Source organism: Octodon degus, unplaced genomic scaffold (genome assembly GCF_000260255.1).
Source record: "Octodon degus isolate 3935 unplaced genomic scaffold, OctDeg1.0 scaffold00045, whole genome shotgun sequence".
NCBI classification, from domain to species: domain Eukaryota; kingdom Metazoa; phylum Chordata; class Mammalia; order Rodentia; family Octodontidae; genus Octodon; species Octodon degus.
In genome coordinates, this window is record NW_004524621.1 from 12,040,410 (window position 1) to 12,054,824 (window position 14,415).

The window sequence follows — 14,415 nt, forward strand, 5'->3', positions numbered from 1 at the left end:
AGGCCTCCCTGTGACGTAATAGCAACTGCCCGTTTCCGGGGAGGAGCCAGAGAGGGCGGGAGTTTAGGCGGCGCCAACCCCTCAGCCCCCCTTCAGGTGACCCCCCAGCCCCTGCAAATCTTCACCCAGAGCCCCAAATCTCCCTGCTCCTTGACTACCAAACTCTTGGCCTGGCCCCTCTACACATCCCCGACCCCCGAAAAGCCTTGATTTGTAATGCTTCCCAAATCTTCAATCCCACCCCCTCCCTAGTGGATTGACTTCGGGGAGGGGGGTGGGGGGGACCTGCCTCAGATTACCTGATACCTAGACCTGACCTGGGAAGGCCGGAGAAGGGGACCCGGGGCTAGGGAATATTTGGTCCAACCATGCCGCTCCCCAGGAGACAGTCGGAACCCAGGACATGCCGGGACTGAGGAGATACGAGGTGGCGCTGGAGTCGGAGGAGGAGTGAGTGGAGGCGGGCTTCTGCGGAGGTGGACTCGGGACGCTCAGGGTGGGGGAGGGCGCGCACCCTCGGGGAAGAGGGGCGGGGCCCTCAGGGGCGTGGGCTAGGAATAGACCGCCTCTGCGGAGCGGGGCGGAGCCGTCGAGGGGCGGTGTCGGGGCGGGGTCTGTAGGTCAGCCCCGCCCCGCCCGGCCGCCCGGGGCTGCTCTGCCTCTCTCTTGCAGGATCTACTGGGGCTGTTTCTACTTTTTCCCCTGGCTGCGAATGTGGCGCAGGGACAGGAGGTGAGGGGGGCTGCGACCCTGCGGGCCAGATTGGGGCGTGGAGGAGGCTCAGTTTCGGAAGACTGATCGGGGAAATCTAGGCACCCCTTCCCTGCCTCATGCCAGTGCCGGGTCGCCTTACAGCTCAGCGCATCCCAGGGAGCAGAAGCTGGAGCCTCTGCGGGGCCTGATGAGCTGTCTGTCCAGCGGCCTGGGCCCTGGGCCCCAGCGCGCGGGTCGTGGCCTCCTCTGCCGCACACCCGCCACTGCTGTCCAGCCAGCTGGTGCATTAAAGATTTAAAGCCAAGCCCACAGTACTGCCTTCCTCACTGTGCCGCCTCTGCCGCCATTCTACCTGGGAGTCCCTCTTCACACCTGCTGCTTCCCTACTCTGAGGGCCTCTCTCCCTGGTAGGATGCCCTTCCAAGTCAGGACTCCTGACATTCTTAAGAGCCTCTCATCAATGTCAGGCTTCCTGTGGCTATCAATGACTGCCTCCCTGCCTTCTGCCCTCCTAACACTCCAGTGATTGTTAATAACCTACATGGAGACAAACTAATAATCCTGGTCTGATCTCCCTGTATACTTTATCCTCACATTTGTATGCTCTACACCCCTGTCACTCCTTCACCACCTTCCTCCTATCCAAGACTTTGACAAGTATCTGAAGAATATTACCTTCTTCAGAGTAAATCTAAAACACTAAGCCAAGTTGTAGGATGTAGACCATCATTGAAAAGAGGGGAAAATTCCCAGAACCGGCCTCCCATATCCTGTGTCTGAAGAGCACTGTGGGTTGGGGCTTTTCCTACAGTTAATATCCCAAGCTGCTTTCTCCAGTCTGATCCCAATTTTAGATGTATTTGCCCTCAGCCAACTGTGACATTTTTGCTCCTTCTCTAGAAGAGTACTGCTTCTTGCCAGCCCTTTTTGTCATGTCAGCTAATCAGCCAGAGACTCACTGACTCCTAAAGTGATGAGAGTCAGGGACTGCTATGTGTGCCTGCTTTCAGTTAAAGCTGGCTTGGGGAATTAAATTACAGAGACAGCCCAGTTTCTGGCTGGAGCCAATGTTGACTTTGAGCCTGGGGCTGCTCTTGCCACAACAGACTGTGGCTAGGGAAGACTTGACCTTATTTTTGGAGAAACTAAAGAGGAGAGATTTGTTTTCTACCTTCCAAAGGTCTCTGGACTGACAAGTCCAGGAAAGACTACAAAGTATGTGACAAGCAACCAGCTAATGGACAAGGTCTGTGACAAGATGATGGATCCTAGATCTCCTTGGAATATTCTTAGTAGACACACTCAAGCTCTGGAGGATATGTTCATATTGGGAGTGGAAGAGCAATCCTAAGGCCTGTGGTACCAAGAATTCTAAATGAATGATCTCTGTGGTCACTTTCAAGAAAGTCCCATCTTTTTACCTGTTTGTCTACTTTTTCAAATGTGGAATATTATATCCAACCCTGGGCCCACAGCTTACCAGGATACTGTCGAAGACTTGAAGATCCCTGGGATAATTCCAGAGAGGGACCTTCCAAAGGAGGAGGAGAGACCCAGGTTTTCAGCCTGGAAGGTGACTAGTCCCTACTATGGGAGCTGAAACCCCTCCTAAATGTGGAAGCACCCTGGCCACCGAGAGAAGGGAGAGAAAACTTAGGCCATATACAGAGTAACTGACCCCAGAGCAGAAGACTGAAGACACCCCTGCAACATTTAGAAAAGGCCTAGGTTATTGATGTATGACTTGGTTTGTGTTTCAAATACAGAGCAAGACTTGAAGATTACAATCTCCAGCCAGGAATGGAACACTCTGCAAGGAGCCTAGGCCACTGATCTAGAACATTTGCCTAGCCCGCCCCATCCTAGGTAGTTTCTGACTTTCCAGAAACAGCTGGATGAGGAGGGACACAAATGTTGCATTTGGACATGAGGAAGAAGGGAGATCTGGGTATGAGATTGGGATAGGAAGGAGGTCAAGTTGGAACTATAGCTGGAGGATGGATGCAGAAGGTATCAAGACTGGAAATGGGTATTACTGGAATGGGGAGGGGTGTAATTTGTCCAGTCCTATAATGAAAGGAGGCTGGAATTTAAAACAAAAGCAACATAACTTATTCTAAAGTCTGATATCTCTAACAAGCCAGGGACTGAATGTAGAGACTCCAGGCCCTTGCTAACAAACTTCTGTTCCTGGAACAGAGCTAGGCAAAAAAACAAGAAGGTAAGATTTCTTGTGCCTTCCACCAAATTTGACATCAGCCATCTGGCACCAAAGAGCTTGTATCTCCTTTCACAGACCTCACCTTATCTTTCCCTACTTCACCATCTCCAGGGGACCCACAAGACTAATGGAAAGTCACCTTCTTCTAGCTTCTCTGTAGCTGGTCCCAGCAAAGACCTCCCTTCAGCCAAAAGAACTTGTTTAGGGACCCATTCCCAACAATTTCTCCTGAAAGACAAGCAGGCCAGGGCATGAAGGCAAGTTAGTCCTGGCCTGGCCTGTTTCCACCCCATATGCAACTCGTGTCAAAATTTGTGTGCTGTATGCTTTTTTTTTTTTTTTTTTATCTGCAATAGCCCAATCATGAATGTGACTGAGGTTTTATTCATATGACTGAATATATGGCTATGGGAATATGAGTTTAAACATCTATTATTAGATGTTACTGAGGATCTCTAGTTATTACTGTACCTTCAGCACCCACATCATGTACTACCCTCTCGCCTGCTTCTCTGATGAGGGCTTAAGAGCCCATTAGAAATGATAGTCCTACAAGAAGTGGTCCATGGCAACAGGCCAGGAATTGAAGCTCAGGAATGTCACAAGATAAGCAGTACATCTCCACCTGTCTCTGACTCACTGATGCCCCAGGTAAAATGCACACAGATAAAAGGTATGGGAGAAGGAGCAGAGAGAAGCAAGCATCTCAGCTGAGAAGCATGAAGGAATTTGCCTCACCCATCAGCATCCTCATGCTGCTGCTATTACTCCTGAGCCCAGACCCTGGAGCAGGTAAGTACCTGGGGGATGTCTTGCACATGCCTGTAATCCCAGTACTTGGGTGCCTAAGGCAGGAGGATAACTGAGCTTAAGGCCAACCTAGGCTACATAGTGAGCTCATGGCCAACCTGAACTGCACCTTGAGACATGGTCTCAAGAAACAAAACAAAGGCTGGGGGTCTAGATGAATCAGATGAAAAGAGCTCAGGAAATTTAAACTTTGAGCTCTCTGATAGAGCAATTCTGGGCTGGACCCCTGTGAACATATGGCTCTGTTGTCCTGTAGCACTGCTACTGCCATCCGGCACCACCTGCTGTACTCAGCTCTACAGACAGCCACTCCCAAACAAGATATTGAGGAAGGTCATCCGAGTAGAGCTGCAAGTGGCTGATGAGGACTGTCACCTCCAAGCTTTTGTGTGAGCTCTGACCCCACTTTCAATATGTAACTCTGACCTCAGTCCCAACCCCTGGTGTTAATCCCAACCCCAGTTCCAACTTCTAATTCTGATGCTGGCTCCAACTTTCATCTGTCCCTTCCCCCAACCCCTGGACCTTAATGTTCTCTTTGAGGTGTGGGCATAGCTTTGGACCTTTCCCTTCCCAGGCTTCACCTGGCTCGACGCAGTGTCTGCATCCATCCCCAGAATCGCAGCCTGACTCGGTGGTTTGAGCGCCAAGGGAAAAGACTCCAGGGGACTCTGCCCATCCTGAATCCGGGGCTGTAAGGAGAAATAGTCTGGAGCTTCCAACACCCAAAATAATAAAGCATCATTAGACATAATCTCAGAGTATGATCTCTAAGAACTTCCTAGTTCTCTTTATTTTGCATCTTCACAGCACCTGCAAGAGGCAAGGCCAAGAGCCAAGGACTCACACATACTCCCCAGACACCTACACACATACATATATGCAAAGAACACATGTTCTATACCTTACAGACACAGTCACACATAGACACAGACATACACATGTATAAACATCCTTCAGGTGGACTTCAGCTCTCAGATGAAGTCAGAGGTCCATATACTTTCCAGCTGGCAAGTTTGAAATACAGTCTCAAAGAAATGGGCTCCACAGAACTTCCAGCTGAGAACTCCCATCCACAGGGATCGGTTGCCCTGCCTGGTTGTATCTGTCCATCCATCCACACCAGCAAAACAGAGTTACAGGTGGAATCAGCTGAAGGTCTTGTGGGTCTTCTATAGGTCTGGAGTACCTACGAGAACAGGAGGCAAATGGTGAGAGACAGAACTAAGTTTTGACTCACATCTTGAAAATGAAGGGGGGAACCCAGTTCTGAGTCCAACACTCTGAGAAGAATTAAAGAACCCAACTTTGAGGGAACCCCAGAATACTAAGATGAGGAAGCAGATACAACTCTTGGCTTAGGTGTATCAGGCATGAAGTTTAAGCAAGGTGCAGTGGTGGACATCTGTACTCCCAGCTACTCAGGAGGCTGAGATAAGGGGATCACAAGTTCAAGACTAGCATGGGCAATTTAGCAAGGCCTGCTTCAAAAAGCTGGGGATATAGCTCAGTCGTAGTACACTTGCCGAGCATACAACTCCTTGGGATCCATTCTGAATACTGCTAAGGGATGGAGAGCTAGGGGAACAAACACTGGTCTAATAATCCCAGCACTTGGGAAGTTGAGACAGGAGAATCACTGTGAGTTCAAGGTCAATCTGGGCTAATGAGTTCAAGACCAGCCCAGCACAATGAGACCATATCTCAAACAACAACAAAACAAGTACTGGGACTACAAGTGGGACTACAAGTATGTGCTACGACACCTAGATCAGCTCTGAATCTTAATGCCCTGAAAATGAGAAAAGATTCTATCCAAAATCCCCAGTACTCTTTTCTCTCCGTAACCTGAGAGAAAAAGGAGAAGACTAGGGACTAAAGAATGAGAGGTGTAGGGCCCCAGCAGAGACATAAGAATGAGGAAATCCAACTCAGATTCCCAACATCTAAAAAATTTATGGGGTTGGGGAGATAGCTCAGTAGAATAAGTGCTTGCCTGGCAAGTTCAAGGTCATGAGTTCAATCCCCAGTACCGCCAAAAAAATAAATAAATAAATAAATAAAAATAAAAAATTTATGAAGGCATCTGGCTTTTAAGCCAGACAATCTCAAAATGATGGCATACATCACCAACTCTAACAGCTACTCACCTGGAAGCTTGTCGACTGGAATCATTGAGGCCAGGAAACCAGGCTTTTGGTGTGCATCCTTCCCGCCCCATCTCAGCCTTAGCCTATGGCATAAAAAGACAACTGTACCCCCAGCAACATAGGGGGTTACATACAGTCTTACATTGAGTCCAAAAACATCACACTAAGCTTTATCCCCAGCTCCTTTTTTTAACTTCTAATTTTCAGACAGTCTCACTATGTCACTACACTGCCCAGGCTGGGCTAAAAGTTGTGACCTTCCTGCTTCAGCCTCTCAAGAGTGCTGGAATCACAGGTGTATAGCTACACATTTGGTTCTAAGAGCATTTTTATTAGTAAAGGGTCAAGAGAGGGATCAGCATAAAAGTGGGGTATGAGGGATCAGGACGGGGAGAGTTCAGAATCAGAGAGGTTACTGGAAAGTTAGTGGGAAATCATGAGGGATGGGATGGATGTGGATTCTGTGAGGATCCGAGACTGAGGGACCAAGGACAGTCACTTACCAAAACCCCAGTGCAAGCGCCCCAGCTGCCAGTCCCAGGAAAGAGAAGATTCCCAAAGACACTAGCACAACCATCTGCTCCAGAGGGTCCCTATGATCTGAGACAGTCACATACCACTGAGAGGGTGAGCCTGATGTACTCCGTGCCCCCTTCTCTCTCCAGAGACAGCCTGTCCACTAGAGCCTCTCCCATCTTCCCAAGCTCACCCAGTGGCCACGGGTCTGGCTGCAAAGAAGGCCTTGGAGGACCTGTGCTGTCCGCCAGCTGTGTGTGAAGCTTGCCCGCATCAGGAATCTCATTTGTTAGGGACCCTGATGGGGGAGGTGAGACCTAAGAATAGTCCATTCACAGAAGGGGTTGGGGCAGGAGCCTGAGCTGGACGGAGGGGTCTTGCGGAGATGGAGCCTGAAAGACTACAGGCATTTGGGTAATGTGGCTTATAGAAGTAAAGCAGGCAGGGATGAGGCCAGGGCACGACTATAGGCCACCAAGGTTGAGGCCTGGAAGAGCAGTGCGGGGCATGTGCCACATGACTGCCGTCAGCAAAATGATCTAGGTGTTAGATGCTTAAGGCGAGGTCTCTGTTCTTTTCTTTGGCTTCTTTCTTACCAGTGCTTGGAGTTCCCCACACCTCTACACTCCAGGCGCTCCAGGTGCCTGCATCCAGAAAGTCCCTGGCACTGACCCGCACTGCATGAGGCAGCCCAGCCACGGCATCTGTGATCACCTCCTCCAAGCCAATGGGCTCCACCTAGGAGTGACAGGATGGTCTCTTGGTGCATTATCAGGGTGTAAGCACAGAGCCCACCCACAAAGTCTGCAAAGAGTTCCCCTTCTTCCCAGTGTCATCGCCCCTCAGCATGGTGGAAAGTCTAAGCCTTATGACTGGGTAGCTGGTGTGGTAGGATCTATACCTAGTGCTCAGAAGATGGTTGTTTGTTTTTGTTTGCTTGTAGACAATGTCTCAACTATGGAGTTAAGGCTGGCCTCAGATTCATTCAGATCCTCCTGCCTCAGCCTCCTAAGTAGTGCAGCTGCTATAGTTTAGATCTAAGGTATCCTCCAGAAGCCTCTTGTGTGTGGAAGGTGGCTGGATCATGGGGCACTGTGGCTAACTTGTTGTCATGAGGTGAGGCCTGGTCAGAAGAGATGGGTCACTGGAAGACTGGCCTAGAAAGGTGTATCTTCCCTCCCACTCCAGCTCCTCCCTTCTCTCTGCTCCCTGGCCGTCACAACACAGGCAGCTCTCCTCTGCTGTGCCTCTTGGCCAGGCCGTTTCTGCCTTGAAGCCTGTCAACCATGAACCAAAACTTGTGAAACTATGACCCTAAATGAACTTCTTCTCTTTAAGCCAGGTACAGCATCTCATCAACAACAAAAGTGACTATATAGTAGTGTGATTACTTGGAGGAGCTGTGGCATCAGTCTGTTTGGGCTCAACTCTTTGCCAAACTACTTACCAAAGAGACAAAAAAGAAACAAAAAAAGGAGGGGTATCTGGGTATGGTGGTGCACACCTGTAATGCCAGCACTTGGGAGGCTGAGGCAGGATTACTGTGAGTTCATGGTCAGCATGAATTATATAGCAAAACCCTGCCTCAGAAAGACAAAAACCAAAAACAAATAAACCACCTACTAGGTGAACTTTGTGCCTGTTTCTTCATTTGTAAAATATGGGTGAATACACCTGAACAAGATAATGCAGACAAAATATGTGACACTGTGCCTGGGAGACAGCACTAAGTGTGGCTTATGATCTGCTGCTGCTGTTGCTCCAAACTCAAGGCCAGCCAATTGTTGACATCTCCAGAGGTGGGAATTCACTGCTCTCCTCAGCTGGGTATGACTGTGTAAGAGGATGTGTATGTGGGAGAAAGGCACTCCTTTTTCTAGAAAAAAAAAATTTTTTTTCAGGGGCACTCTGTCTTCCTGAGGATGAGTTTACATCATTATAGCCCCATAGAACAGCACTGCAACCCAGCACCCAACCCAGTGCTTGTACAGGAAGCACTCTGAATAGGTCACCAGTGCTTGGAAGCTATGCAGAACACCCAGGCTCATAAAACCAAAAAAAGGACCCATAGCCTGAGGTTGTAAAACCATACCGTGGACCAGGCCGGATGCTGTGAAGGACGGTACTGCAGTCGGAACTTGAGCAGGAAGTGTGGTTGTTGAGGCCAGGAGGAAGGGTATGTCCAGCTGGCATGCAGGCGTCTTGGGTAACCAGGAACTGACTCCACTCGCAGGCCCTCTGGTGGGTCAGGGCGCACTGAGGGCAGCCAGATACAAAGTCAGGGGTGGCAACTGTTACCCAGCCCTTCCTCGCCATTTCCCAAGGCATGTACTGAAAGGCCCCCTTAGCCAGGTGCTTCCATGCAGCGTGGGAAATCCTAAACTTGATCATCTATTAGGCTCTGTCATCTTTACAAAATAAGCTGAGATCTCAGAGTAGTTTTTAAATGCTGCACACATAAAAGACCTTTTTTTCAGGGGGAAGGGGCAAATTGGCCCAAATTCCAGCTGAGGTGCTTTGCTTGTTTTGTGGTATTGGGACTAAACCCATGCTGCCTCACACATGCTAAGCAATCTCCATCACTAATCTCTCCATTCAGAGGCTGTCTTTTTTTAAAGATAGGATCTCACTGTAGAGTTCAGGCTGGCCTTGAACTATTATGTAGCCCAGGTTAGCCTCAAATTCATGGAGATCCTCCTACCTCAGCCTCCCAAGTGCTAGGATTACAAGTATGTGCCATCAAACCCAGCTCCCACCCTTCTTGTTTTATTCCCTTTTCATTTTTATTTTATTTAGCAGGGTCCTGCTAAATTTTCCAAACTGGAACTTATGATCCTCCTGCTTTAGCTTCCCAAATAGCTCAGATTAAAGGCATGGGCCACTCCAGCCCACTCCGCCCAAGTTTAGTTCCTCCTTCCCACACACAGATCAAGAGGAAGGAGTGTCCAGCAGGAGATACAGCTCCCTAGAGAGAGCACAGGCCCTAAAAGCAGGGAGTCAGCCCTCAGGCTAGGTAACTGAGAAGGGCCAGAGCATAAGGACAGTAGTCTCTAGTCTCCCATCCCTTTGAATGAGTCTACACTGTGTGGAGGCTACACTGGGAGCAGGGACACACTTGGGAGCTGAGCAGGGGTAGTGCTGAGACTGTCTGGGGTCCAAGGTAGGGCCTAGAAGTAGATACTCACAGATGTGCTGCAAGCTCACATCCAGCACACGACTGCTGGCCCCCAATGGGTTCACCTCAGTCACATTAATCCGGTACTGGCTCCAGAACTCTGCCCAATAGATAACACAGCGTGCAGCCCTTAGGAGGTCCTGTGGGCATGGTTGTCCTGTAGATAGAGTCACCCTAGGAGGAAGGATTTAATCCTGGGATTTGGAAATACCTGTCATGGGACACAAGTTGGAACCTCTCCCTCAAGTCCTACCTCTGGTCACCAGTTCCTGGCAACTTCTTCCTAGAGAGGAAGGGACCATCTGAGGTCAGGACAGAGAAGAGAGCCCTGTGCCCTTTCCAAGGCAGGATCCCCCCTCCTGCCTCCAGTGTCCTCATCGTGTGGGCACACCCAATGCAAAGGTACACATACCCAATCATGCACACACCTGTAAGAGGCAACATAGTGGGTGGGTAAACCACTGACTTGGCTGGGACTCCAAGTGCAGGAGATGTTCTCATAATCAGATGCTTGGCAGGAGACCACAGGACGCTCTGGGGGAGCTAGCAGCAGAGAGTGCAGCTGGAGACTGAGCTGCACTCCCCTCCCATCCCAGAGGGCCTACTCAAGTCCCAGATTCTCTCAGGAACCCCTTATCTTATCATTGAACTCACAGCCCAGCTTCAGGGTCACTGTGCCTCCAAGTTGACCATCCGGGGTATGGCAGAGGTAGGTGCCCTCATCTGTAAAGTCTGCCTGGGCCAGGACCAGTTCATGCCCCAGCCCAGAGTCAGGTCCCTGCAGCAGTGTTGGCTCCTTGTCCCGAAACCAATACACAGGGGTCCTGGAGGTGAGATGAGGTAATGACTGACAGAGAGAAGATTTAAAGTATAAGTCAGACCATGCCACTGTTTTCCCTAGCCTTCTAACTGCACTTGAAATAAAATCTCAGTTCTCTTCACTAGCTTACAAAGATCCTTCAATCTAGCCCTTCTTGTCCTTCATCAGCTCCCATCTTCCCCTCCCCTAGTGCATTCTGTCCACGTTGCTCTAGTTTCTGTTTCCCAGAAGTACTTGACTCACTCCTGTAATCTCAGCACACTCAGGAGGCTGAGGCAGGAAGATTGTGACTTTTAACGCCACCTTGGGCTCAGCCTGTACTATATAGCAAAACCTTATCAAAGGAGAAAGTGGAAGCAGGAGAGAAGGAGAAAGGGAAGAAAGGAAGACACAGAGAAGTACTCAGTCCATTCCCACATCAGGGCATTTATAGTTACAAATTTGTGCATGCCTGCATCTTTGACCTCCAGAAAGCAGCTTTAATGTCACCTCCTCAGAGAGACCTCCTTGATTGTGAATAAAAAGTAACCATGCTCTTCAACAGAACCTAGGATTTTCTGCACTCCAAGCATTACTGTCTATCAAGATTCATGTTTGTTAATTGTCCGTCTTCCCCAGTAAGAGGTAAATACCAAGGCCAGGCACTTAACAGGGGCTTGATGCATACTAGTTGGATACTGTGTTGAACAGGGATGGTTAGTGGGTGAGGCTAAATGCAAGGATTACAGTCAGAAGGGGCAAGGGCAGGAGGGCAAATGAGGATAAGCAGTGTCAAAAAGTAGGTTGAGGCACTTACCCAGCACTCACTCCTGGGCAACACAGCATCACTGGCCTGCCAGGCTGCCCATATTGGACCCCTGTGGAGGGCACTTCTGAGGTAAGGCTCTTTCTTTACCCCCACCTCCACTTTGCAACAATGACAGGATGAGGAGCAGACTATTAAACCCCAGGCAGTGTTACTGGGTAAAAGCATCAGATTATAATCTGGAGACAGATCAGAAGACAGGTTAAAAGAAAGACCAGGTTGTCAGGGATTAAGAGGAAAGAGGGACTGCAATTAGGCATGAGAAGGGGCCACAGTAATTGTGGTGAATCCCAGGTCAGAGCTGGAGATCACATAGTGTTTGTTCTTCTCACCTGGGGGGCCCCAGGCCTGGGGGCAGGGGGAGCAGGCAGAAACCAGGGCTATAGCTACAGCCAGCAGGACCCTGCTCAGCCCTGAACAGCTGCTGTTCATCTGTGGGGAGAGAGGCTGGGTCAGGGGTCCGCTATGGGGAGAGAGGCAAGGTCAGTGGTCCTCTATCCCTGAGATAAAAGGCTAAAGCCTTGCTCCCCTGCTCCAAAACTGGGGGTCCTACGAAAAACAACGAGGCATTGAGTGGAATAACACTATCAGAAATTATTAGGGGATGGACCAGAGGCCCCCTTTCCCAAATATATTTAGTGTTGTACACATGTTTATGTGCGCAGGCATACACAAGCACAAACACAAATGCACACACACACACTCCACACCCTCCATCTCAGTCCTGGGCTTAGGGCCCAGAACAAAAGCCGGAGGCAACAAACAGTGCCAGCAACCATCCCCCTCCACTGCCCTTGGCGCCCACCCCTGGCACCAAGGGCTGGCACTGGCTCAGCCACTCCCATTAACCCTTCCAATCTGGCTGCTGGGAATTCTGGCATTCACTCCCACCTGTCCACAGCTAATCACCACCTCAGACTAACCTTGGGCAAACCATAGCACATGAGTGGAGAATCACCATGGTGGGTCTGAACCCACCCTATAATCCCACCATGAGGCCTAGTCTGCTTTGGCTGCCATGCCTCTGGCCTGGGCCTGGCTCCTTCCTTGCACTGGCTACTTGGCCCACTCAACTGTGCCTGGCTTAAAATCTGCCTGTAGAGCTGGATGGGGCTAGGGTGCAGACTGGGGCTACAGAGTTAAGCAGATCCAGATGCCCTGGCTGCTGCTAGAGGCTGGGGCTGGGCAAGGAGCCAACAGATGGAGATGGAGACAGAGTGGCGGAGAGGAGAAGAAAGCCAGGAGCCTGCAGGAACTCAGGCCTGGTGTGAGGGCCACAGCAGCAAGAGAAGAGATCACTCAGTGACCAGGACCAGGAAGTGACAGGGGCTCAGTAAGAAAAAGGCTGGGCTAGGAGCCATGGGAACTCAAAAGTCTGAGAAGCAGATAAGGGAAGGTGAGGTAAGGAGCTGGATTAGGTATACAGGAGGAAAGCAGTGGAGCAGAAGCAAATGAAGTGAGTGTGAGTGAAAATGCCAGAAGAGGAAGAGCACAGCCCCCTCCAGAGTGGACCTAGACCAGAGCAGCGGTCTCCACTGGTCCACATGTCTATCTTGGTCTTGCTGCCTCACCCTGGCTCCCCAGTCACATTACATGGTTCAGCCCCACCCTACCTTGTTGATCCGAGTGGCTGAGTGTCCATGGTTTCCAAGGCTTCCTGCCACTTCTTCCCACCAGCTTCAGCACCAAGCTTCTGCCCCACTCAGTTCTGGGACCCTAGAACCATCCTCTTCTTGCCTTCTCAGCCCCACCCCCTTTGGGCCTTGGAGCTCAGCCACCCTTAACCAGGCCCCCCTCGGCCTTCCTTCTCCTTCCCCTCTTTCCCTCCTTCTTTCTCCTCCCTTACCACCCGAGGCCCTGGGAAGGAAAGAGGCTTAGGACAGAAAGAAAGCCACAGATAAGTCAGGGCCAGCAAGAGGGAGAAAAGCGTTGCTTATGCTTACATTCCTGTCAGAAATTTCTTGTGTTTTCATAGAGCCACATTCACACATGGACTCACTAGGTACAGTTAACAAAAGGACACTCCACTGACCACATGGACACAATAAAACAAAGAAAATATACAAATTTGTGCCCCTACTTTTTTACTCCCCAACAAATGCCACAGGGCCCAGCTGCCTGTTTCTAGGGTTCAGAGAAGCCCCAGGTTGGCTAATACTAGAAAAAGCCAGAGTCTGGTCACCCCTCCCCTGGAAGTTCCGGCCATTTCTTACCTCCCCTTCCACCCCTTTGAGCCCCAGCACCAGGAAATGCCTTTGGTCCCTCGGTGCCAGGTACACAAAACCGACACTTACCCCTAGACTAATACTCTCAGATACAGTTACACAGAAACACTCAGACACCCTCACCTTGACTCAGATATATTTGTACATAACTGTATACTCAGTCACAGTCACACACACAGACAGTCTGATCCCTCCAGGGTATGGGGGTCACATCACTCCTTAAAGGCAAATGCCTCCTCATCTGCGATGGCAGATCAGTATCTCCTCACTGTTAAGGAATCCCATGTGGCCAAACAGGGTAGAGGTTGTCAGGCATAGGACACTGGTACACACCTGTAATCCTAGGTTGAGGCAGAAGGATTGCAGCGAGTTCAAGACCAGGCTGGGCTACATAGCAAAACCCTGTTTCAAAAAACAAAGACAAAAGAAGACAGATATGAAGATACTTGAAAGATAAAATTGTGGAGAGACTTGGAGACATATCCCCAGGAAGACAGCCATAGGGAGAGAAAGAGAAATACAAGGAAACTGAGTCAGAGAGGAGAAACTGCAAATAAGGAGCAGCAGACCTTCACTTTTCTGGCCTCTCTCTCTCTCTCTCTCTCTCTCTCTCTCTCTCTCTCTCTTACACACACACACACACACACACTGACTACACCTCCAGCCCTCATGAACTCTTGGGCAAAAGAAGGGCAAGCCATGGGTGTTGAGGACAGGTCTATCCACAGTGCAGCTAAGTAAAAGGTTGGGGACATTGGTTATCAATATACAAACAGCTACACTCCCACTCAGTCTACATTAGGGCACAGGACACAGTCACAAGTCTCTCTTGCTCAGTTACTGCTGAAATCATACATTGGCAGAGAGAGCCACTCGCACACTGACAGACACAACTGTAAACCTCTCACTCTCTCTGGCTCTCTGTCTGTCTGTCTCTCTCTCCCCCTCTGTCTCTGTCTGTCTGTCTGTCTGTCTGTCT

At 50.0% G+C, this 14,415-nt stretch overlaps 3 protein-coding genes across 8 annotated transcripts in view; 2 read left to right on the plus strand and 1 right to left on the minus strand.

Annotated features, from left to right (window-relative positions):
- On the plus strand, positions 1–4,089 carry LOC111816961. Of its 2 annotated transcripts, XR_002821265.1 has the most exons (5): positions 1–96; positions 383–450; positions 673–732; positions 856–1,121; positions 4,002–4,089. XR_002821265.1 is itself a non-coding variant. In XM_023715945.1 (4 exons), the coding sequence occupies exons 2-4, from the start codon at positions 404–406 to the stop codon at positions 1,010–1,012; spliced, it is 264 nt and encodes an 87-aa protein (XP_023571713.1). In that variant the 5' UTR covers positions 1–96; positions 383–403; the 3' UTR covers positions 1,013–3,674. The 2 variants fall into 2 exon arrangements, 1 of the variants encoding a protein (XP_023571713.1); XM_023715945.1 differs by lacking the exon at positions 4,002–4,089 and having other exon boundaries at positions 856–3,674.
- Positions 686–4,480, plus strand: Ccl27 (C-C motif chemokine ligand 27). Its single transcript, XM_012514914.2, has 4 exons — positions 686–732; positions 3,587–3,727; positions 4,002–4,134; positions 4,323–4,480. The coding sequence occupies exons 2-4, from the start codon at positions 3,592–3,594 to the stop codon at positions 4,441–4,443; spliced, it is 390 nt and encodes a 129-aa protein (XP_012370368.2). The 5' UTR covers positions 686–732; positions 3,587–3,591; the 3' UTR covers positions 4,444–4,480.
- Positions 4,481–4,501: 21 nt separating this feature from the next.
- The window catches only part of Il11ra (interleukin 11 receptor subunit alpha), a 10,271-nt gene continuing 357 nt past the window's right edge, over positions 4,502–14,415 (minus strand). The window contains exons 2-15 of one of the 5 annotated variants that reach the window (XM_023715940.1): positions 14,084–14,169; positions 13,770–13,838; positions 11,544–11,643; positions 11,203–11,263; positions 10,277–10,433; positions 10,015–10,129; positions 9,840–9,869; positions 9,597–9,760; positions 8,504–8,667; positions 7,008–7,149; positions 6,605–6,709; positions 6,399–6,495; positions 5,896–5,978; positions 4,502–4,934 (exon numbers count right to left, since the gene is read on the minus strand). In XM_023715940.1, the coding sequence (XP_023571708.1) occupies positions 4,918–4,934; positions 5,896–5,978; positions 6,399–6,495; positions 6,605–6,709; positions 7,008–7,149; positions 8,504–8,667; positions 9,597–9,760; positions 9,840–9,869; positions 10,015–10,129; positions 10,277–10,433; positions 11,203–11,263; positions 11,544–11,643; positions 13,770–13,838; positions 14,084–14,169 (1,390 nt within the window). In that variant the 3' untranslated portion in view covers positions 4,502–4,917. Of the gene's footprint in view, positions 4,935–5,895; positions 5,979–6,398; positions 6,496–6,604; positions 6,710–7,007; positions 7,150–8,503; positions 8,668–9,596; positions 9,761–9,839; positions 9,870–10,014; positions 10,130–10,240; positions 10,434–11,202; positions 11,264–11,543; positions 11,644–12,824; positions 12,932–13,769; positions 13,839–14,083; positions 14,170–14,415 lie in introns of those variants that run through there. The other 4 variants (XM_023715939.1, XM_023715941.1, XM_023715942.1 and 1 more) reach the window with 4 other exon arrangements.